The sequence below is a fragment of the Hyla sarda genome, chromosome 11 (genome assembly GCF_029499605.1).
Source record: "Hyla sarda isolate aHylSar1 chromosome 11, aHylSar1.hap1, whole genome shotgun sequence".
NCBI classification, from domain to species: Eukaryota; Metazoa; Chordata; class Amphibia; order Anura; family Hylidae; genus Hyla; species Hyla sarda.
Window position 1 is genome coordinate 14,037,432 of NC_079199.1, and position 22,543 is coordinate 14,059,974.

At 46.2% G+C, this 22,543-nt stretch overlaps 2 protein-coding genes across 7 annotated transcripts in view; one reads left to right on the plus strand and one right to left on the minus strand.

The window, feature by feature from the left end:
• Nucleotides 1-11,320, minus strand: part of LOC130295024 (cholesterol 24-hydroxylase-like) — a 40,519-nt gene extending 29,199 nt beyond the window's left edge. For 2 of the 6 annotated variants that reach the window (XM_056545237.1, XM_056545233.1), the window contains exon 1: nt 1,885-2,004. Coding sequence is in view for 1 of the 6 variants with exons in the window: in XM_056545232.1 (XP_056401207.1) it covers nt 1,908-1,969 (62 nt within the window). In the remaining 5 variants the exon portion in view is untranslated. Of the gene's footprint in view, nt 1-1,884; nt 2,005-11,077; nt 11,117-11,198 lie in introns of those variants that run through there. The other 4 variants (XM_056545234.1, XM_056545235.1, XM_056545232.1 and 1 more) reach the window with 4 other exon arrangements.
• On the plus strand, nt 692-19,702 carry LOC130295027 (extracellular tyrosine-protein kinase PKDCC-like). The gene is made up of 7 exons (XM_056545242.1): nt 692-1,189; nt 9,161-9,283; nt 10,442-10,713; nt 11,062-11,141; nt 11,227-11,328; nt 15,148-15,327; nt 18,863-19,702. The coding sequence occupies exons 1-7, from the start codon at nt 692-694 to the stop codon at nt 18,967-18,969; spliced, it is 1,362 nt and encodes a 453-aa protein (XP_056401217.1). The 3' UTR covers nt 18,970-19,702.
• The last annotated feature ends 2,841 nt before the right edge of the window (nt 19,703-22,543 follow it).

A 22,543-nucleotide genomic window follows, 5' to 3' on the forward strand; every position in this document is an offset into this window, starting at 1 on the left:
AGTCACGGTCTGCGGTTCAGCCAATTACAAGAAAAGAGGTTCCGCAGCACTCCAGGATGAATTCAAAGTGATTTATTGTCCCATGTAAAGATACAACGTTTCACCGGTCTCACACTGGCTTTTTCAGGCATATATATATATAATAAAACAGTGTTTACATTGTGCCTCCAGCCTTTGCCTTTGGCTGTCCGGGCATGCTGGGAGTTGCAGTTTTGCAACAGCTGGAGGCACACTGTTTGAAAAACACTGTTATAAAAAGTTGCAGAAACGTTATTGCATCGCTCTTAGATTCTAATAATATTTATTGCAATGTAAAACTTTTTCACACGCATCTTAATATCTCCCTCTAGTAAGCTGAAAATACCGTAGGTTAGTGATAAGAAATAGGGGCAAATATTTGCATGTATTGTGTGTCTGTCAGGACCCTGGAATGTCCCTTTTTGCTGCTCCCTGTTACACTGTTGTTCCTACTTTTCCCCATTAGGGGTCAGCAGAGAGCTGACGGTAATCCAGGGATCAAAAGTTTGCAGAGTGAGGTCAGGTAAGGGATGATGGGTTTTATTAGACCCTCCTCAGTGGGTGTCCACCGTCCCATTAACCCACCCCATTAGCCAAACAGGGGCGGCATTCCTTTCCTAATGAACTCATTTACAGTAAGAGGACAGAGGTGAGAAGTTGTGAGAAGGGGACAATGAAAGGACACATCATTTCTGGAGCTGCGCTCATGCTCATGGCTTTATATCTCAAATTCTCCTTTCCCGGAGGTTGCACCTACAAACCGTTCCTATATTCCCAGAACAGCCGGCAAATGAGGCGAGAAATTATGGGGAGACAAAAGGATTTGGAATTTTTCTATCAAACCTTAATGGGGATTAAAGACACCGTCCCGGAAGAGTCTGTGAGATACATGGAGATGGACCTGGAGGGTCCTCAGTCTCTGACCTGTAAGGATCTAAGCCAGATAACAGGACTGGATTATATTGGATCAGGATTTACCAAGGTGGTGGTGAAGGGAACGTTACTGAAGGGCAAATCCATCGCCCTGAAGTCCATCCATGGCCAAGGCAACGACATGAAGCAATGTGTGCAGCAATATGGCGACCACTCCGGATGCCACCGACTGGCCACGTATAAGCTACAAAAGGAGATTGCTCTACTACAGATCCTCCGCCACCCGGGGATCATCCAGGTAAGGTGCTACGGCAAGTATTTGGGACTTAAAGGGGCACTCCGGTGCAAAAAAATGTTTTTTTAAATGAACTGGTGCTAGAAAGTTCTACAGATTTGTAAATCACTTCTGTTTATAAATCTTAACCCTTCCAGTACTTATCAGCTGCTGTATGCTCCAGAGGAAGTTGTGTAGTTAGTAACTAACTGCAACTCCCAAATTTAATTAAAAAAAAAAAAAAAAAGTGTTGAAGGGGTACTCCGGCGCTTAGACATCTTATCCCCTATCCAAAGGATAGGGGATAAGATGCCTGATCGTAGGGGTCCCGTGTACGCTCCGGGTCTGATTACTGTCGATCACGGGTCTGGAGCGTTGTGATGCCATGGCTCTGCCCCCGTGTGACGTCACGCTCCGCCCCCTCAATGCAAGCAGTCACGCCCCCTCCCATAGACTTGCATTGAGGGGCGGGGTGTGACATCACACGGGGGCGGAGTCGTGACGTCACGCTCTTTCGCTCACGTGGTCGGGATCCGAAGCCGCAAAAAATGAGCCCTCATAGAGGCCCGTATAAGAAGAAATAAAAATAAAAACTATAGGGGTCAGAATAGGACAAAATTTCCCCCTGCATATGTGTATCCTGTGATGTCACACATATATAATTAATTATGCAAATTAGTATGGCCGGTATTTTTTGGCAAGAACGGTGGCACCCCTACCTGAGACAGGCCGGCTGCCATACCTGAGAAAGCTCTGCACTGGCCGGTATCTAACAAATCCTCCAAGAGCAACTTCTCCAACCATCCGGTAACATTTCGGTGGTGAACAAGGCTTTTTCTAGAATGACTAGCAACAGGTCACTAGGCAACAGGTCACTAGGCAACAGGTCACTAGGCAACAGGTCACTAGGCAACAGGTCACTAGGCAACAGGTCACTAGGCAACAGTGATAACTTATCTTCTGATGATGACATTATGGGTCTGTGGACCATGGCTGCAGCGCTGGGTAAGGCACCCTATACGCCCTGTAGGCAAAATAGGCAGCTGCCTAGAGCACCCTCTTGATGGTGGCGCCGCTCTGCCTGCTGCAATAAAGTTTAGCCAGCATCCGAAGGACCCACCTATCCGAAGCACCTGCCCATTAAGCAAAACCCCCACCCATACTATATAATCGTCATTTTTCAGCCTGCTGGAGGAGGGCAGCGCCACCTCCGAGACAGACAGGGGGGGGATCACTGAGGTCAGGTCTGTCCAACATCCTGACATTGCGTGCACCTCCATACAAGAGGAGCCAATGGGCGGGGTCAAGGGGCGGCAAAATTAGCTTTCATCTAGGGTGGCAAAAATTCTTGCACCAGGCCTGACCCTATACCCTCCAGGGCAGGCTGAATGAGGAATTGTTTTCCAAAGCAGAATTGTAATGGAGAATTTACATTGGGAAACTCCCTGACCAGTGTTGAAGGTCTTCAGGACCACCATTGTTCACCAACCTGGGGTTCTCCAGCTGTTGTACAAACTACAACTGTTTAGGGGATAAGATAGATGTCTGATTGTGGGGTTCCCACCGCTGGGACCACCGCGATATCTGTGCAGTACCCAACATTCGTTTAGAATTCTTGGAGTGGCAGTGGGGGTCGTGAAGTCACTGTCACGCCCCTCGTGACATCACACCACGCCCCCTCAATGCAAGTCTATGGGAGGGGGCGTGGCGGCTGCCACGCTCCCTCACATAGACTTGCATTAAGGGGGCGTGATGTGATGTCATGAGGGGCGTGGCAGTGACGTCACGACCCCCGCCGCATGCTCCAAGTATTTGGAACAAAATGTTCCGAACGTTGGGGCAGCGGAGTACCCCTTTAAGAGTTACAGATTGGGGAAACACTGGTCAGAGACCACCAAACATTGCTATGAAACATCAGCAGATTTGGCCCATAAGTGGCCAAGATATAACAGGAGACTATAACGAGGGACACACAATCCACCCAGGAGTGCAACCCCAGCCCCATTGGGTCCCACCAATGTTATCTTTTGCCGTGTCTATAGGACTTATCAGAAAATACCAAGAGACGGGATGGAATTGGCTTTTTTATTCTGAAGTCCATGACTGCACTTGGTTCTGTTGTACATACAGTCCAGAGCTGGGGGATGGGGGGTGTAAAGATGACAGCAGGGAGGTGAATAGGATCTCTCACATGTTTACAACTATTCCTTATGGGGTCTCTTTGATGTAGGGACAATCCAATGACTAATGATACAGGATCAGGAGGGTTCTGCATTGGAGACCCCAGAAATATGGATTTGGAATGGCTTTTGTGATAAGCATCTGTATAAATATATATATATATTATTTTCCTTAATTTTTTTTTACAAATATTGTAAAAAGGCTTTATCATGTTTCCCTGGGGTTCCTAAGCAACAGTGCTCATTGAAGTCAATAGGTGATCACATATTATCATGATCAAGACCCCCCCCCTCCGCTCTATTATGTCCATATAGGACTATGGGGCCTCTGGTGACCTCAATGAGAGAAGTCATAGTTGCGGCTCCTCAGGACACTTCCTGGATAACCAGGCTGCTTTACACGTGTTAGGCATTACAGGAGTGACAACGCCTCGGTGTCACAATATATCACGTACAGTATACAGCACTGGAAATGAAGGTGGACTTCTGGCTCCCAACACGGGTAAAATCCTAATTTTCTTTCCAGAAAAGTTAAAATCCAAGTGCAGCATAAACAAAGGATAAAAACACACAAAGGAAACGCACCATGGAGTCCCTCCACTCGGTGGTCGCGTCCATGGATCAAGGGGAGTTTCTTTCCTCAGTAGATATCCGGGACGCCTATCTGACCAGGAAAAGTAGATTTTTTATGCTTATCATAAAATCTCTTTTTCGGAGGATGCATTGGGGGACACAGCACCCACCCCTTTGTTTTGGTTACTATGGTTCGGTTTTTCTGTCCGAGGGGTTGTGTTCAGTTCTTTATTTGTCTGGTTCCCTCGGACACCTGCTGGTTTCTTTTCTGTTCGTCCTCTCCTACTGCTTTGGGACTAAACTGATTAGCGCAGTGTCAGTATGCGGGGTATATCCTACCAGGAGGGGACGACTTCTTTTCGTATGCCTAGTGTCAGCCTCCTAGCGGCAGCAAAATATACTAGGGATCGACCGATTATAGGTTTGGCTGATATTATCGGCCGATAATCACGATTTTGGGCATTATCGGCGATTACCTTGCCGATATTCCGATAGTACCCCCCCTCTGACCCGCCACACCGCACCACGACCGCCCACCCGACCTGCCGCACCGCGTTGCACTCCCCACCGCACCGCCCTGGCCCCATTGCCTCCCCCATCCCCGGTTTTATAATTACCTGTGCCCGGGGTTCATGCTACTTCTGGCTCCTGCTGCATTCTGCGTTACGCTGTGCGCAATGACGAGTGACGTGACGTGCGCGACGTGACGTCACCGTCAGTGCGCACAGTGACAGCTCAGGAGGACGCCACCGGAGCCAAATGTAGAGTGGACCCCGGGAACAGGTAATTATAAAACCGGGGATGGGGGAGGCAATGGGGCCGGGGCGGTGGCGGGTGCTACGCGTCGCGGAGGTAGGGGGCACGGAGTGGTGCGGCGGTGGGGGGAGCGGTGCAGCAGTGGGGGGAGCGGTGCGGGGGTGGCGGTGATAGGACTCAGGACCCCTGGACAGGTAGGGGGAGAGTAGCGGGTGGTGGAGGCGGTCTATGGCACCGCAAAAGCCACTGCAGCGCATTGATTTAAAGTGCTCGCTTTAATCAATGATCTGCAGCGGTGTCGCGGGGGGATAAATAGCCGATAACTTATACTGGAATATCGGTATAAGTTATCGGCTATCGGCACTAACCTCCACCGATTATCGGTATCGGCCCTAAAAAAACGATATCGGTCGATCCCTAAAATATACCCACGGTCTCTGTGTCCCCCAATGGATCCTCCGAGAAAGAGATTTTACGGTAAGCATAAAAAATCTACTTTTGCGCCCTGTTTGCCAGTTTTGCTTTCCGACAGATGTTGGTGGTTAAGGTTCATAGACATATTTATTATTTGCAGCTTTTTTTTAAAAGTTCCAAAGCTTTTTTGCCTCATCTCCACGCCACTCCATGATGTAGAAATCCACAAGGCAAAAAAAATATAAAAATGTTAAAATACATACTTTCAACATGCCTGACGTGTTTCGGTCACAAAAGACCTTAGTCAGCCAGTGTTTCAATGTTTCCCAAGCAGTGTGCCTCCTGCTGTTGCAAAACTGCAACTTCCAGCATGCCCGGACAGCCTTTGGCTGTCCGGGCATGCTGTGAGTTGTAGTTTTCCAACCGCAGGAGGCACCCTGCTTGGGATACACCCAACTAAAGTCTTTTGTGACCGAAATGCGTCAAGAATAAGTAAATATTCAAGCTTCTTAAATAATATACAAGCTGGTTTTCTATTTTGCAATGAGATAACTTTTAGGAATGGGCAAAAATGATAAATTACTGTTACGCCTAGCGCTCCGGGTCCCCGCTCCTCCCCGGAGCGCTCACGGCGTCTTTCTCCCTGCAGCTCCCCGGTCAGTCCCGCTGACCGGGAGCGCTGCTCTGTCATGGCCGTTGGGGATGCGATTCGCACAGCGGGACGCGCCCGCTCGCGAATCGCATCCCAGGTCACTTACCCGTTCCCGTCCCCTGCTGTCATGTGCTGGCGCGCGCGGCTCCGCTCTCTAGGGCGCGCGCGCGCCAGCTCCCTGAGACTTAAAGGGCCAGTGCACCAATGATTGGTGCCTGGCCCAATTAGCTTAATTGGCTTCCACCTGGTCCCTGACTATATCTATCCTCCTCCCATGCACTTCCTTGCCGGATCTTGTTGCCCTTGTGCCTAGTGAAAGCGTTTTGTGTGTTTAAAGCCTGTGTACCAGAACTTCTGCTATCTCCCCTGACTACGAACCTTGCCGCCTGCCCCCGACCTTCTGCTACGTCCGACTTTGCTTCTGCCTACTCCCTTGTACCTCGCCTATCTTCAGCAGCCAGAGAGGTGAGCCGTTGCTAGTGGATACGACCTGGTCACTACCGCCGCAGCAAGACCATCCCGCTTTGCGGCGGGCTCTGGTGAAAACCAGTAGTGTCTTAGAACCGATCCACTAGCACGGTCCTCGCTATCCCTCTCTGGCACAGAGGATCCACCTCCTGCCAGCCGGCATCGTGACAGTAGATCCGGCCATGGATCCCGCTGAAGTTCCTCTGCCAGTTGTCGCTGACCTCCCTACGCTGGTCGCCCAGCAAGCTCGTCAGCTCGCCCAACAAGATCACCAGCTGTCGTACTTGACCACCATGACACAGCAACTCCAGTCACAACTACAGCAAGTACAGTCACAGCTACAGCAGCAACAACCATCTCCTCCGCCAGCTCCTGCACCCCTTCCGCAGCGAGTGGCCACTCCTAGCCTCCGCCTGTCCTTGCCGGACAAATTTAATGGGGACTCTAAGTTTTGCCGTGGCTTTCTTTCGCAATGTTCCCTGCACATGGAGATGATGTCGGACCAGTTTCCTACTGAAAGGTCTAAGGTGGCTTTCGTAGTCAGCCTTCTGTCTGGAAAAGCTCTGTCATGGGCCACACCGCTCTGGGACCGCAATGACCCCGTCACTGCCTCTGTACACTCCTTCTTCTCGGAAATTCGAAGTGTCTTTGAGGAACCTGCCCGAGCCTCTTCTGCTGAGACTGCCCTGCTGAACCTGGTCCAGGGTAATTCCTCCGTTGGCGAGTACGCCATACAATTCCGTACTCTTGCCTCTGAACTATCCTGGAATAATGAGGCTCTCTGCGCGACCTTTAAAAAAGGCCTATCCAGCAACATTAAAGATGTTCTGGCCGCACGAGAGACTCCTGCTAACCTGCATGAACTCATTCATCTAGCCACTCGCATTGACATGCGTTTTTCTGAGAGGCATCAAGAGCTCCGCCAGGAAAAAGACTTAGATCTCTGGACACCTCTCCCACAGTCTCCACTGCAATCTGCGCCTAGGCCTCCCGCCGAGGAGGCCATGCAAGTGGATCGGTCTCGCCTGACCCTGGAAGAGAGGAATCGCCGTAAGGAAGAGAATCTTTGTCTGTACTGTGCCAGTACTGAACATTTTTTGGTGGATTGCCCAATCCGTCCTCCACGTCTGGGAAACGCACGCTCGCACCCAGCTCTCGTGGGTGTGGCGTCTCTTGATGCTAAGTCGGCTTCTCCACGTCTCACGGTGCCTGTTCGGATTTCTACTTCAGCCAGCTCTTCCCTCTCAGCCGTGGCCTGCCTGGACTCTGGAGCTTCTGGGAATTTTATTCGGGAGTCCTTAGTGAATAAATTCCGCATTCCGGTGACCCGTCTTGTCAAGCCACTCCACGTTTCCGCGGTCAACGGAGCCAGGTTGGATTGCACCGTGCGTTTCCGCACGGAGCCCCTCCTAATGTGCATCGGACCTCATCACGAGGAAATTGTATTTTTGGTCCTTCCTAATTGCACTTCTGAAGTTCTCCTTGGACTACCCTGGCTTCAACACCATTCCCCAACCCTGGATTGGTCCACTGGGGAGATCAAGAGTTGGGGCCCCTCTTGTTCCAAGGACTGCCTTCAACCGGTTCCCAGTACTCCCTGCCGTGACCCTGTGGTTCCTCCTGTATCCGGTCCCCCTAAGGTCATTAAGGACTCTGCCTGCCACAGGAAATGCCTCTCCCCCCCTCCCAGTCCCATCAGGCAAGCCCCTGTGTCCCCGCATGGCCCTCGTCCTGGTGTCACACTGCCCCGTGCCAGGTCTCGCCCTCTGCCCTCTCTCCCCATTCCTACTCCTGCTGTTCTGCCTTCCGTTGAGGAATCCCTCCATCCTTTCCCGGTGTCCTCATCCCAGGGGAGGCAGTTACCGGATAAAGAGAAGGGGAGACCTAAGGGGGGGGGTACTGTTACGCCTAGCGCTCCGGGTCCCCGCTCCTCCCCGGAGCGCTCACGGCGTCTTTCTCCCTGCAGCTCCCCGGTCAGTCCCGCTGACCGGGAGCGCTGCTCTGTCATGGCCGTTGGGGATGCGATTCGCACAGCGGGACGCGCCCGCTCGCGAATCGCATCCCAGGTCACTTACCCGTTCCCGTCCCCTGCTGTCATGTGCTGGCGCGCGCGGCTCCGCTCTCTAGGGCGCGCGCGCGCCAGCTCCCTGAGACTTAAAGGGCCAGTGCACCAATGATTGGTGCCTGGCCCAATTAGCTTAATTGGCTTCCACCTGGTCCCTGACTATATCTATCCTCCTCCCATGCACTTCCTTGCCGGATCTTGTTGCCCTTGTGCCTAGTGAAAGCGTTTTGTGTGTTTAAAGCCTGTGTACCAGAACTTCTGCTATCTCCCCTGACTACGAACCTTGCCGCCTGCCCCCGACCTTCTGCTACGTCCGACTTTGCTTCTGCCTACTCCCTTGTACCTCGCCTATCTTCAGCAGCCAGAGAGGTGAGCCGTTGCTAGTGGATACGACCTGGTCACTACCGCCGCAGCAAGACCATCCCGCTTTGCGGCGGGCTCTGGTGAAAACCAGCAGTGTCTTAGAACCGGTCCACTAGCACGGTCCTCGCTATCCCTCTCTGGCACAGAGGATCCACCTCCTGCCAGCCGGCATCGTGACAATTACCCAACAGTGCGGAAAGTTTTCACCCCCCCCCCTCCCCCGTTTGGTAGTGGGTGTCACAGAGTACATAGTAAATTAGCAATCGCTAGCTCTACTTGGTCCCGCACAATGAAGGGTGATGTAAAGAAGAGCTGATGACACAATCCACATCTCACACGTCATTGTATGGGGACAATAAGAGGACAAGGATTACGTGTGGACATTGCGATTGTCTTAAAGTGGCGGAGGATGCGGATTCACCGTTTAATCAAAGCAAATGCGCGGCCCGTCATACCAAGGCCTCATTAGTGATTTTTTTGAATTTATTTTTTAACATTTTTATGCTCTTTCTGTCTCTTTGCAGCTCCATGGCCAGTGCTATGTTAGCAGTGCCCCCTCGGACATCAGGGTCACGGCAATGTTGGAACTCGGATCCCCCCTGGAGATGATTCAGCTCCTGCAAACCCCCTGGGAGGAGCGATTTAAAGTGAGTAAAAGGGCAAACAATGGCAATTGTTTCTGTGGTCATGCAAGGTGGGTGATAGTAACCAGGGGACAGCTGGGTCAGGCCTGCTCAATGCAATCTCCTTCCAGCTGTGCCATGGTTAATGAGTCAAGGATTCCCCCCCCCCCAGCAAAAAGGATTACCATAGAGGTCTGTGCAAACAGCCTGCTTAATGTCATGCAATGTCCCCTCTGCAGGGACACAAGGGGGGGGGGGGGGGCATTTACAATTCACAGCTCCATCACTCAGAGGGGACAGCTCAGATCTGTGTTTATATAAGTGGCCCTGTAAAGGTCAGAGGTCACCCGGAGAGTCATTATACTGTAATATACCAGGGCCCGAAAGGGAATTTTTATGGCCCCACTGCATTCCTGGGTTATAAGCTTATGGAAACGCCAATGTGTGATGCATCGCTGCAACCAAAACGCATGTGGGTAGTTGCAGTGACAATATGGCGATGTTATTTATAAAGGAGATTCAACTTATATGTCAATAGCAAAAAATTTAAATAGTCCTGCAACTTTCTTATACAGTGTTTCCCAAACAGAAAATGCTGGGAGTTGTAGTTTTGCAACAGCTGGAGGCACGCTGGTTGGAAAACACTGTACATAGGGCTCACAGTTGGTGGGGGTTCTGCAACTTTCAAGACTTTTGGCAACTTTTTAAAACAGTGTTTCACAACCGTGGAAATATATATATTTTTTTAAATCAACTGGTGCCAGAAAGTTAAACAGATTTGTAAATGACTTCTATTAAAAAATCTTAATCCTTCCAGTACCTTTTAGGGGCTGTATACTACAGAGGAAATTCTTTTCTTTTTGGATTTCTCTTCTGTCATGACCACAGTGCTCTCTGCTGACCTCTGCTGTGCATTTTAGGAACTTTCCAGAGCAGGAGAAAATCCCCATAGCAAGCATATGCTGCTCTGGACAGTTCCTAAAATGGACAGCAGATGTCAGCAGAGAGCACCGTGGTCCTGACAGACGAGAAATCCAAAAAGAAAAGCATTTGGCTGTCCGGGCATGCTGGGAGTTGTAGTTTTGCAACAGCTGGAGGCACGCTGTTTGGAAAACACTGCCTATAGGGCTCGCAGGACATGCCGCAAAGGATTTATTTCACATTTCGATTATTCTTCGACAGATCTGTTGGGAATTGGTGCAGTTGCTGCATTATCTGGCCAATTCCCCCATGGGCTCCATCGCCCTCCTGGATTTCCAGCCAAGACAGTTTGTCCTTGTAGACGGGAACCTAAAAGTGACGGACATGGATGACGCCAGTAGTGAAGAGCCAACGTGTAGTCAGGACGCAGACTGCGCCCTCTCCTTCCCTGCCCGGACGTATACCATGACTTGCTCGGCTGTCGGGAGGTGCACAGGGTCCAATGAGAAGAGGAACCTCTACAACGCGTACAGGTAACCGCCGGACATTACAATTGCTGACAAAAAAACGTCACTGCGCAATATTTGTCTCTTTACAATCTGCCGCTCTTTAGCACCACCATCAGGAAACAGAGCAATCTATGGGGGAGGGGGGGGGGATTTATCAAAGCCTGTCCAGAGGAAACGTTGACCAGTTGCCCATAGCAACCAATCAGATTTGCTTTCATTTTTGAAAAGGCCTCTAAGAAAGAAGCGATCTGATTGGTTGCTATGGGCAACTCAGCGACTTTTCCTCTAGACGGGATTTGATAAATCTCCCCCTATGTTTGCAAATTATGGAATTTTTGGGGTAATAATTGGTAATAATTGATGTTTTTTCAGATTCTTCTTTACCTACCTCTTACCGCACGCCGCTCCCCGTGCCCTGCAGCCGCTCCTGGAAGACATAATGAACATGACAGGTATTATCACCTCCGCCATATTTCCTTTTCGGACCACACATTACATTTTTTTCTTACGGGTCCTGACGCTGTTTTTTTATTGCAGGAGAATTACAGGTCGGGATCAATGAGACGCTCGAGGCTTTCGAAGACGTGTTAAAGGTTTACAAGACAGGAATGAATCAGAGCCAAGAGCATCATTTACGTGGTGAGTTACATGTCCGTTATTGTCTCTGGAAAAAAATTATATCCGGCATGTCGTCTGTCACATGGCCCATTGATAGTATCAGTAGTGCCAGCCACATGTCCCATCAGTAGTGCCAGCCACATGTCCCATCAATAGTGCCAGCCACATGTCCCATCAATAGTGCCAGACACATGTCCCATCAATAGTGCCAGACACATGTCCCATCAATAGTGCCAGACACATGTCCCATCAGTAGTGCCAGCCACATGTCCCATCAGTAGTGCCAGCCACATGTCCCATCAGTAGTGCCAGACACATGTCCCATCAGTAGTGCCAGCCACATGTCCCATCAGTAGTGCCAGCCACATGTCCCATCAATAGTGCCAGACACATGCCCCATCAATAGTGCCAGACACATGCCCCATCAATAGTGCCAGACACATGCCCCATCAGTAGTGCCAGCCACATGTTCCATCAATAGTGCCAGCCACATGTTCCATCAGTAGTGCCAGCCACATGTCCCATCAATAGTGCCAGCCACATGTCCCATCAATAGTGCCAGACACATGTCCCATCAATAGTACCAGACACATGTCCCATCAATAGTGCCAGACACATGCCCCATCAATAGTGCCAGACACATGCCCCATCAATAGTGCCAGACACATGTCCCATCAATAGTACCAGACACATGTCCCATCAATAGTGCCAGACACATGTCCCATCAGTAGTGCCAGACACATACCCCATCAATAGTGCCAGACACATGTCCCATCAATAGTGCCAGACACATGCCCCATCAATAGTGCCAGACACATGCCCCATCAATAGTGCCAGCCACATGCCCCATCAATAGTGCCAGACACATGTCCCATCAATAGTGCCAGACACATGTCCCATCAAGAGTGCCAGCCACATACCCCATCAATAGTGCCCGCCACATGCCCCATCAATAGTGCCAGACACATGTCCCATCAATAGTGCCAGACACATGCCCCATCAATAGTGCCAAACACATGCCCCATCAATAGTGCCAGCCACATGCCCCATCAATAGTGCCAGACACATGTCCCATCAATAGTGCCAGACACATGCCCCATCAATAGTGCCAGACACATGTCCCATCAATAGTGCCAGACACATGCCCCATCAATAGTGCCCGCCACATGTCCCATCAGTAGTGCCAGACACATGTCCCATCAATAGTGCCCGCCACATGTCCCATCAATAGTGCCAGACACATGCCCCATCAATAGTGCCAGACACATGCCCCATCAATAGTGCCAGACACATGTCCCATCAATAGTGCCAGACACATGCCCCATCAATAGTGCCAGACACATGTCCCATCAGTAGTGCCAGACACATGTCCCATCAATAGTGCCCGCCACATGTCCCATCAATAGTGCCAGCCACATGCCCCATCAATAGTGCCCGCCACATGTCCCATCAATAGCGCCAGCCACGTTCTTCATCAATAGTGCCTCCCACGGGCCTCATAAATAGTGCAAGCCCCATTCCCTATCAATAGTGCCACTAGCCACGTTTCCCGTCAATAGTGCCAGCTACATTCCCCATCAATAGTGCCAGCCACATGACGCATCAATAGTGCCAGTCACATTCCCCATCAATAGTGCCAGCCACATGACCCATCAATAGTGCCAGCCACATTCCCCATCAATAGTGCCTGCCACATGTCCCATCAATAGTGCAGGCTACATTCCCCATCAATAGTGCCAGCTACATGCCCCATCAGTAGTGCCAGCCACATGCCCCATCAGTAGTGGCAGACACATGTTCCTTCTTCAGTTCCAGCCTTGTGCCCTTATTTAGTTTCAGCCACATGCCCCATAAATAGTGCCAGGCACGTGCTCCATCAATAGTGCCAGCCACATCCCCCATCAATAGTGCCAGCCACATCCCCCATCAATAGTGCCAGCCACATGCCCCATCAATAGTGCCAGCCACATGCCCCATCAGTAGTGCCAGACACATGTCCCATCAATAGCGCCAGCCACATGACCCATCAATAGTGCCAGACACATGTCCCATCAATAGCGCCAGCCACATGATCCATCAATGGTGCCAGACACATGTCCCATCAATAGCGCCAGTCACATGACCCATCAATAGTGTTGCTCACGAATATTCGCAATGCGAATTTTATTCGCGAATATCGCATATTCGCGAATTCGCGAATATTCGCGAATATAGCACTATGTATTCGTAATTACGAATATTGGTTTTTTTTTTTTTTTTTTTTTCCACAGTACACATAACAGTGATCATCCCTTTCTGCTTCCAGCTTATGTGGTGTAAAGAAGGCTCTAATACTACTGTGTGAGACTGGGGCGCGAATTTTCGCATATGCAAAAAATTTGCATATGCTAAGTTTCGCATATGCGGATTTTCTCTTATGCTAATTTTCGTATACGGGAATATTCGCGTATGCGAAAATAAAAACGCGGATGTTACGAATATGCGAATATAAGACGAATATTCGTTCATATATTCGCGAATATTCGCGAATTCGAATATGGCCTATGCCGCTCAACACTACCCATCAATAGTGCCAGCCACATCCCCCATTAATAGTGCCAGCCACATGACCCATCAATAGTGCCAGACACATGACCCATCAATAGTGCCAGACACATGTTCCATCAATAGTGCCCGCCACATCCCCCATTAATAGTGCCAGCCACATGCCCCATCAGTATCGCCAGACACATGTCCCATCAATAGTACCAGCCACATGACCCATCAATAGTACCAGCCACGTCCCCCATCAATAGTGGCAGACATATTCCCTATCAATAGTGCCAGCTACATGATCCATCAATATTGCCAGGCACAAGTTCAAGCCTAATGCCCCTATTTAGTTTCAGCCATATGTCCCACCAATAGTGCCAGCCACATGCCACATCAATAGTGCCAGTCACATGCCACATCAATAGTGCCAGCCACATGCCACATCAATAGTGCCAGTCACATGCCCCATCAATAGTGCCAGCCACATGCCACATCAATAGTGCCAGCTACATTCCCCATCAATAGTGCCAGCCACATGCCACATCAATAGTCTCAAACACACGTCCCAATAAAGCCACATACCCCATGTTCATCTATAGAGGTGGTCTCCAATCTGTAGACATCCAGCTGTTGCAACATCTGGAGGTCCACAGTTTGAAAACCACTGATCTTTAGTATCCACTACTGCCCCATCAATAATGCCGACAACATGCCCCATTAATAGTGTCAGAGATATGCCCCTTTAAAGGTGCTTGCCACATGCCTCATCAATAGTCTCCACTACAAGTAAATGTTTTCCAGTGGAGTACCCCTTTAAAGGGGTATTCCGGTGGAAAACTTTTTTCTTTTAAATCAACTGGTGCCAGAAAGTTAAACAGATTTGTAAATTGCTTCTATTAAAAAATCTTAATCCTTCCTGTACTTATTAGCTGCTGAATACTACAGAGGGAATTCTTTTCTTTTTGCAAAACAGAGCTCTCTGCTGACATCACAAGCACAGTGCTCTCTGCTGACATCTCTGTGTATTTTAGGAACTGTCCAGAATAGGAGAAAATCCCCATAGCAAATATATGCTGCTCTGGACAGAGACGTCAGCAGAGAGCACTGTGTTCCAAAAAGAAAAGAATTTCCTCTGTAGTATTCAGCAGCTAATAAGTACTGGAAGGATTAAGATTTTTTAATAGAAGTAATTTACAAATCTGTTTGACTTTCTGGCACCAGTTGATTTTTTTTTTTTTTTAAGTTTTCCACTGGAGTACCCCTTTAAGTTTATACAGGAACCTAATGATGTCCTGCTCTATATCCCAGACTACACCGTGTTCAGAGGATTCCGCATGAACGACACAGATGGAGGTTTCCGGTGCTGGCCGTCCTATAACCATCAGGGATGTCTGTTATCCGTGCACAGCGCAGCGGAGGCGGCTGAGTTCTGCAACGGTCGTCCACAGTGTCGCAACTTCATGATTAGTCAGCAGAAAACATGGACTGGTATGTAGCTTTGGACTGGTAATTTCAGATGGTCCCGTCATACAGTGTATAAATGGCCATACTGTGCCTTATTAAAGGCTCTAATAACAGTAGAGCCATACAGTGGCCAAGGAACACTTCCTTACGGTTGCCTAATACAATGCCAAACAGTGCTGGCACCATCATTCACTGCCAAAATTATAGTAGTGCCATACAATGCTTGAGTAAATACTACCATACCGTGTTTAGGGGGTATTCCAGGTTTTGTTTGTTTGTTTTTTTTTTATTTATTTTTTATCTCAACTGGTTCCAGAAAGTTATACAGAATTGTGAATGACTTCTATTTAAAAATCTTAATCCTTCCAGTACTTATCAGTTGCTGTATGCTCCACAGGAAGTTGTGTAGTTGTTTCCAGTTAGACATGTGCTCTCTGCTGTCACCTCAGTCCATGTCAGGAACTGTCCAGAGCAGGAACAAATCCTCCTAACAAACCTCTCCTGCTCTGGACAGTTCCTGACACGGACAGAGGTGTCAGCAGAGAGCACTGTGGTCAGACTGGAAAGAACTACACAACTTCCTCTGGAGTATAGAGGAGATAATAAGTACTGGAAAGATTAAGATTAAAAGTAATTTACAAATCCGTATACATAAAATAACCTAATAATGGTGTCATACTATTGGAATCAATGTTTTGTGGTTGACACCTCCAGTGCCAGAGAGGTGGCTGAGGTGTCTTGTTGGATTTGCACACCTCCTATGGTAATCTTAAAGGGGTACTCTGGTGGAAAACCAAAATTTGATTTTACATTTTTTTTTCAATTCAACTGGTGCCAGAAAGTTAAATAGGTATGTGAATTACTTTAAAAAAGCTTAATCCTTCCATTACCATACTTATCAGCTGTGTGTGCTCCAGAGGAAGTTGTGTAGTTCTTTCCAGTCTGACCACAGTGCTCTCTGCTGCCACCTCTGTCCATGTCAGGAACTGTCCAGAGCAGGAGAGGTTTGCTATAGAGATTTGATCCTACTCTGGACAGTTCCTGACATGGACAGAGGTGTCAGCAGAGAGCACTGTGGTCAGACTGGAAAGAACCACACAACTTCCTCTGGAGTATAGCGCAGCTGATAAGTACTGGAAGGATTAAGATTTTAAAATAGAAGTAATTTACAAATCTGTTTAACTTTCTGGAGCCAGTTCATATGAAAAAATAAAATAAAATAGTTTTCCACCGGAGTACCCCTTTAAAGGGGTATTCCAGGAAAAAACGTTTTTTTTATATATATCAACTGGCTCCAGAAAGTTAAACAGATTTGTACATTACTTCTATTAAAAAATCTTAATCCTTTCAGTACTTATGAGCTTCTGAAGTTAAGGTTGTTATTTTCTGTCTAAGTCCTCTCTGATGACACCTGTCTCGGGAAACGCCCAGTTTAGAAGCAAATCCCCATAGCAAACCTCTTCTAAACTGGGCGTTTCCCGAGACAGGTGTCATCAGAGAGGATTTAGACAGAAAAGAACAACCTTAACTTCAGAAGCTCATAAGTACTGAAAGGATTAAGATTTTTTAATTGAAGTAATTTAAAAATCTGTTTAACTTTCTGGAGCCAGTTGATATATATATAAAAAAAAAAACGTTTTTTTCCTGGAATACCCCTTTCAGTATGTCTATATGGCGGTGCACGGTGTAGCGCTTTATTGTAACACATTTTCATATCTGGCAGTCTTCCTTTTCCCCCCTTATATTTTAGCGCTATTTCATCCTCAATTTCCGTTTTACCCCAATTTCCTCCACAATTTCGCTCGTCCCTCACTTCGCCGCTGACTTGCTGTAGTTAATCTTTTAATGGTTGCGCTGTGTCCCGGCCTCCTGCGCTCTGTAGATGCCTATCGCAGCCGTCATCCCGGTAATTATATTTGGGGTGTATGACGGCTCTCGCACATACATGTGTCCTGGCAGCGGGGCCTCTGATTATATTACGGAGGCTTTTATAACCTGCCAGCACATAATGTGCCACAGGGCTCGTATCTCACAACCCTCTGTATACACTTCTAATCTCGGTGGAGAAGTTCTGCAGTGCATTACATACGCCCCGTGTCCCCATGTGAGGGTTACGTGCGCCAAAATGCGCCGATTGGGATCTAGGCGCGGGTCCAGGCTGTTTGTGTTTGGAATACCACAGTTTAGGGACATTTGGAGCCTCTGTTCCCTTCAGGCGGGTGAGGGGAGGCATTTATTTATTTTAATTTATTTTCGTTTTTAGAACTTTTCGTTAAATCACTTAACCCTTTTATTTCATTTAAAGGGGTACTCTGCCCCTAGACATCTTATCCCCTATTCAAAGGATGTCTGATTGCGGGGGTCCCACTGCCCCTTCAATGCAAGTCTATGGGAGGGGGCGTGGCTACCGCCACGCCCCCTCCCATAGACTTGCATTGACGGGTGTGTGGTGTGACGTCACGAGGGGGCTTGGTCGCGACCCTCGCCACGTCACGACCCTCGCTGAACAAAATGTTCCGAATGCTGGGGCAGCAGAGTACCCCTTTAAATTGGTAATTAATTCAGTTGTTAAAATTAAAATTGGAGAACAGCCTTTAAAGGGGTACTCCACTCTAAACATCTTATTCCCTTTTCCAAAGGATAGGGGATAAGATGTTAGATTATGGGGATCCTGCCACTGGGGACCCCGTGATCTCTGCTGTGACACCCCTTTCATTCAGTGCCACGCCCCCTCCCATAGACAGGCATTGAGGGGTGTGTAGTGTGATGTCACAAGGGGGGCGTGGTCGTAATGTCACAAAGGGGTGTGGTCGTGATTGTAACCTGAACATTGTTCCTGAACAAAATGTTCCGAATGCTGGGGCAGCAGAGTACCCCTTTAAATGGGTACTCCACTTTAAACATCTTATCCCCTATCCAAAGGATAGGGTATAAGATGTTAGATTGCGGGGGTTCCGTCACTGGGCCGGCAGCGGCAGCGCCCCCGGAACACAGAAGCTTGCAGCTTCCGCATTCGTGAAGTCACGCCACGCCCCCTCTATTCATGTCTATGGTAGGGGCCCCCTCCTACCATAGATGTGAATGGAGGGGGCGTGGCAACTGGCATCGCCAGTCATCAGGCACGGAGCGGAGTTCCGTGAAGGACAGGGAGGCACTGAATATCAAGGGTGCCACAGCAGAGATCGTGGGGGTCCCCAGTGGTGGGACCCCCACGATCTAACATTTTATCCTCTATCCTTTGGATAGGGGATAAGATGTTTAGAGCGGAGTACCCCTTTAAAGGGTGTTGTCCAATTTTAATTTTAACAACTGAATTAAGATGATCACAGAATATCTCCAGCTGCAATTGTTCAATTTCCCTGCAGCACCTCCACAGGACAAATGAAGTATTACACTGTGCCCGTTAAATCTACAGTATGTAATGCGCAGGCAGGTCGGGTCCTCCACAGGGAAAAACCTTTTGTTCTGGTTGATGAATGAATGATTTTGGGACCTCTCATAAATGACTAATAGGATATATGAGAATTCTTTTTCTAATGCAGACTCCCTCTTGTTACAGGCCGCTATCTGACCACCTTCACCATGAATTCCCTCCAGCTCGTACCCGATGAGAATTACAGTATCTATGTGAAACGATCAGGTGACAGCGACCTGCAGGAGGGATGAGGCCGGACCCTGCACATCATCATCCTCATCATCATCACCAGTGCTCCATACTATGTTAGAGCCAGAGGTGTAATGTAAAGCTTCTGGGCCCAATGCAAAATCGGCAACAGCGCCCCCACCTGCCATGTCATCTTGTGTGGTAGACAGGGCTGGTGCAAGGATTTTTGCCAACTTAGGCAAAAGCTAATTTTGCCGCCCCTTGACTCCGCCCAATGGCCCGCCCCTTGACACGCCCACCCAACTACTGGGGTGATACACTGTAACAAACCTCCTCCTCATGCTGCTGGCTGAGTGATTGATTTAGATGCTGGTTATCTAACTTTCTTGTGGCAGGCAGACGGGTGCTCTAGACCGCTGCCTATTTTGCCTATAGGCACAGCCGGCCCTGGTGGTAGAACAGGCCTTTGGGCCCCCTCGGGCTCCAGGACCACGGTGCGATTGCTTCCTCTGCACTACCCATAGTTACGCTCCTGTCCAAATCTGATGTCACTAGTGAAATGGGATGGAAACGGCTGAGACATGTATCTGTACAACGCGGCTTTATCAACAAAGAATGAGGACTATACTATGGACTTTTTGTTTTCAGTGGCCATTAACTAAAACTAACTGCTGCTCCTCCAACGTGGACTCATTTATGTCTGACTGCACAGTAATAGTGTATGTAGTTCAAGAACAATTCCAGTCAAATATTAAGGCACACATAATTTTGTTCATAGGAGCAGTATTATAGTAGTTATATTCCTGTATATAGGAGCAGTATTACAGTAGTTATATTCTTGTATATAGGGGGTAGTATTATAGTAGTTATATTCTTGTATATAGGAGACAGTATTATAGTAGTTATATTCTTGTATATAGGAGCAGTATTATAGTAGTTATATTCTTGTATATAGGAGCAGTATTATAGTAGTTATATTCTTGTATATAGGAGGCAGTATTATAGTAGTTATATTCTTGTATATAGGAGCAGTATTATAGTAGCTATATTCACATATATAGGATCAGTATTATAGTAGTTATATTCTTGTATATAGGAGCAGTATTACAGTAGTTATATTCTTGTATATAGGGGGTAGTATTATAGTAGTTATATTCTTGTATATAGGAGCAGTATTATAGTAGTTATATTCTTGTATATAGGGGGTAGTATTATAGTAGTTATATTCTTGTATATAGGAGCAGTATTATAGTAGTTATATTCTTGTATATAGGAGCAGTATTATAGTAGTTATATTCTTGTATATAGGAGCAGTATTATAGTAGTTATATTCTTGTATATAGGAGCAGTATTATAGTAGTTATATTCTTGTGTATATAGGAGCAGTATTATAGTAGTTATATTCTTGTGTTTATAGGAGCAGTATTATAGTAGTTATATTCTTGTGTATATAGGAGCAGTATTATAGTAGTTATATTCTTGTGTATATAGGAGCAGTATTATAGTAGTTATATTCTTGTGTATATAGGAGCAGTATTATAGTAGTTATATTCTTGTGTATATAGGAGCAGTATTATAGTAGTTATATTCTTGTGTATATAGGAGCAGTATTATAGTAGTTATATTCTTGTATATAGGAGCAGTATTATAGTAGTTATATTCTTGCATATAGGAGCAGTATTATAGTAGTTATATTCTTGTATATAGGAGCAGTATTATAGTAGTTATATTCTTGTGTATATAGGAGCAGTATTATAGTAGTTATATTCTTGTATATAGGGGCAGTATTATAGTAGTTATATTGTTTTATATAGGAGCAGTATTATAGTAGTTATATTCTTGTATAAAGGAGCAGTATTATAATAGTTGTATTCTTGTACATAGGAGGCAGTATTATAGTAGTTATATTCTTGTACATAGGAGCAGTATTATAGTAGTTATATTCTTGTATATAGGAGCAGTATTATAGTAGTTAAATTCTTGTATATAGGGGCAGTATTATAGTAGTTATATTCTTGTATATAGGGGCAGTATTATAGTAGTTATATTCTTTTATATAGGAGCAGTATTATAGTAGTTATATTCTTGCATATAGGAGCAGTATTATAGTAGTTATATTCTTGTATATAGGAGCAGTATTATAGTAGTTATATTCTTGTGTATATAGGAGCAGTATTATAGTAGTTATATTCTTGTATATAGGGGCAGTATTATAGTAGTTATATTGTTTTATATAGGAGCAGTATTATAGTAGTTATATTCTTGTATAAAGGAGCAGTATTATAATAGTTGTATTCTTGTACATAGGAGGCAGTATTATAGTAGTTATATTCTTGTACATAGGAGCAGTATTATAGTAGTTATATTCTTTTATATAGGAGCAGTATTATAGTAGTTATATTCTTGTATATAGGAGCAGTATTATAGTAGTTATATTCTTGTATATAGGAGCAGTTTTATACTAGTTATATTCTTGTATATAGGGGCAGTATTATAGTAGTTATATTCTTGTATATAGGGGCAGTATTATAGTAGATATAGGAGCAGTATTATATTAGTTGTATTCTTGTACATAGGAGGCAGTATTATAGTAGTTATATTCTTGTATATAGAAGCAGTATTATAGTAGTTATATTCTTGTACATAGGAGGCAGTATTATAGTAGTTATATTCTTGTATATAGGAGCAGTATTATATTAGTTGTATTCTTGTACATAGGAGGCAGTATTATAGTAGTTATATTATCTGTACCTTAATGGTGTAATTTCTTAGCTAGCCCTATAGTACAGGAGAAAGCATGCACCTTATTTCATTCTTCTTGCCCTGTTTTTCTTCAGGAATCATGACTCACATGTTAATATCACTGGGGTCTGGAATTACTCTCTAACACACTTGGATGTTCTTGACTAATTATATTTTTTACATTCTTCTCTATTTATGCTTGAAAACTGGATTTTATATTCCTTAAAATTGCATTTTTATTGTATTTTAAAGTGAGCACATCACATTTTCAGGTATTTTACTATTTTGTATAACAGATGAATACTATTTTAGGTGTGACGTGAAGTCAAGTCCTGAAGTTAAAATGCACTAGTTTGGTAGAAGTCTGTGTTCAAATCTTTTGGTGGAAAAAGGCTAAAAAATTCAATTAAGTGAATTGGGCATTTATTTTGGCTCACTGCGGGGGTTGTTGGTGCCCTGACATATTGCTTTGCCGTATGTTTTGGAGCAGGGTGGAAAATTAAATTAAATTTCTAAACCCCTGAGCCGACGTCCACACCTCTGCTTAATGTAAAGGTCTCAAAAAAGAATAAAATCGGCGCTGAACTCTGGATCAGGAGCAAAGGGCCCATATGTGATGATGAAGCTTTTCATATCGCCGCATTGCCTTATAGGTGGAAAGTTTACTTTCTGTGAAAGTCATTTTTTAATCATCAAAAAAAAATAATTATATTCTAATAAATTAATTTTTTAATGTTTCTTTTATTTCTCATCATTTGAAGTATATTCACATATGGAAAAAGTAACGTAAAAAGCAATTCATTTTTATTTTATTTTTTAATGCGCCAGATTCTTTACAATTATAGAAATTCTTTTTATATGTTTTTGTTTTTATGGCTGTAAACTGTTAGTTTG

What these genes read in the sequence shown, in the direction of transcription:
- LOC130295027 (XM_056545242.1), top strand. Translation starts at nt 692, where the DNA reads ATGAAAGGACACATCATTTCTGGAGCTGCGCTCATGCTCATGGCTTTA. An exon ending in CCTGGGAGGAGCGATTTAAA is followed by an intron (nt 9,284 to 10,441) that starts GTGAGTAAAAGG and finishes ATTCTTCGACAG; the next exon opens with ATCTGTTGGGAATTGGTGCA. An exon ending in AGACATAATGAACATGACAG is followed by an intron (nt 11,142 to 11,226) that starts GTATTATCACCT and finishes TTTTTATTGCAG; the next exon opens with GAGAATTACAGGTCGGGATC.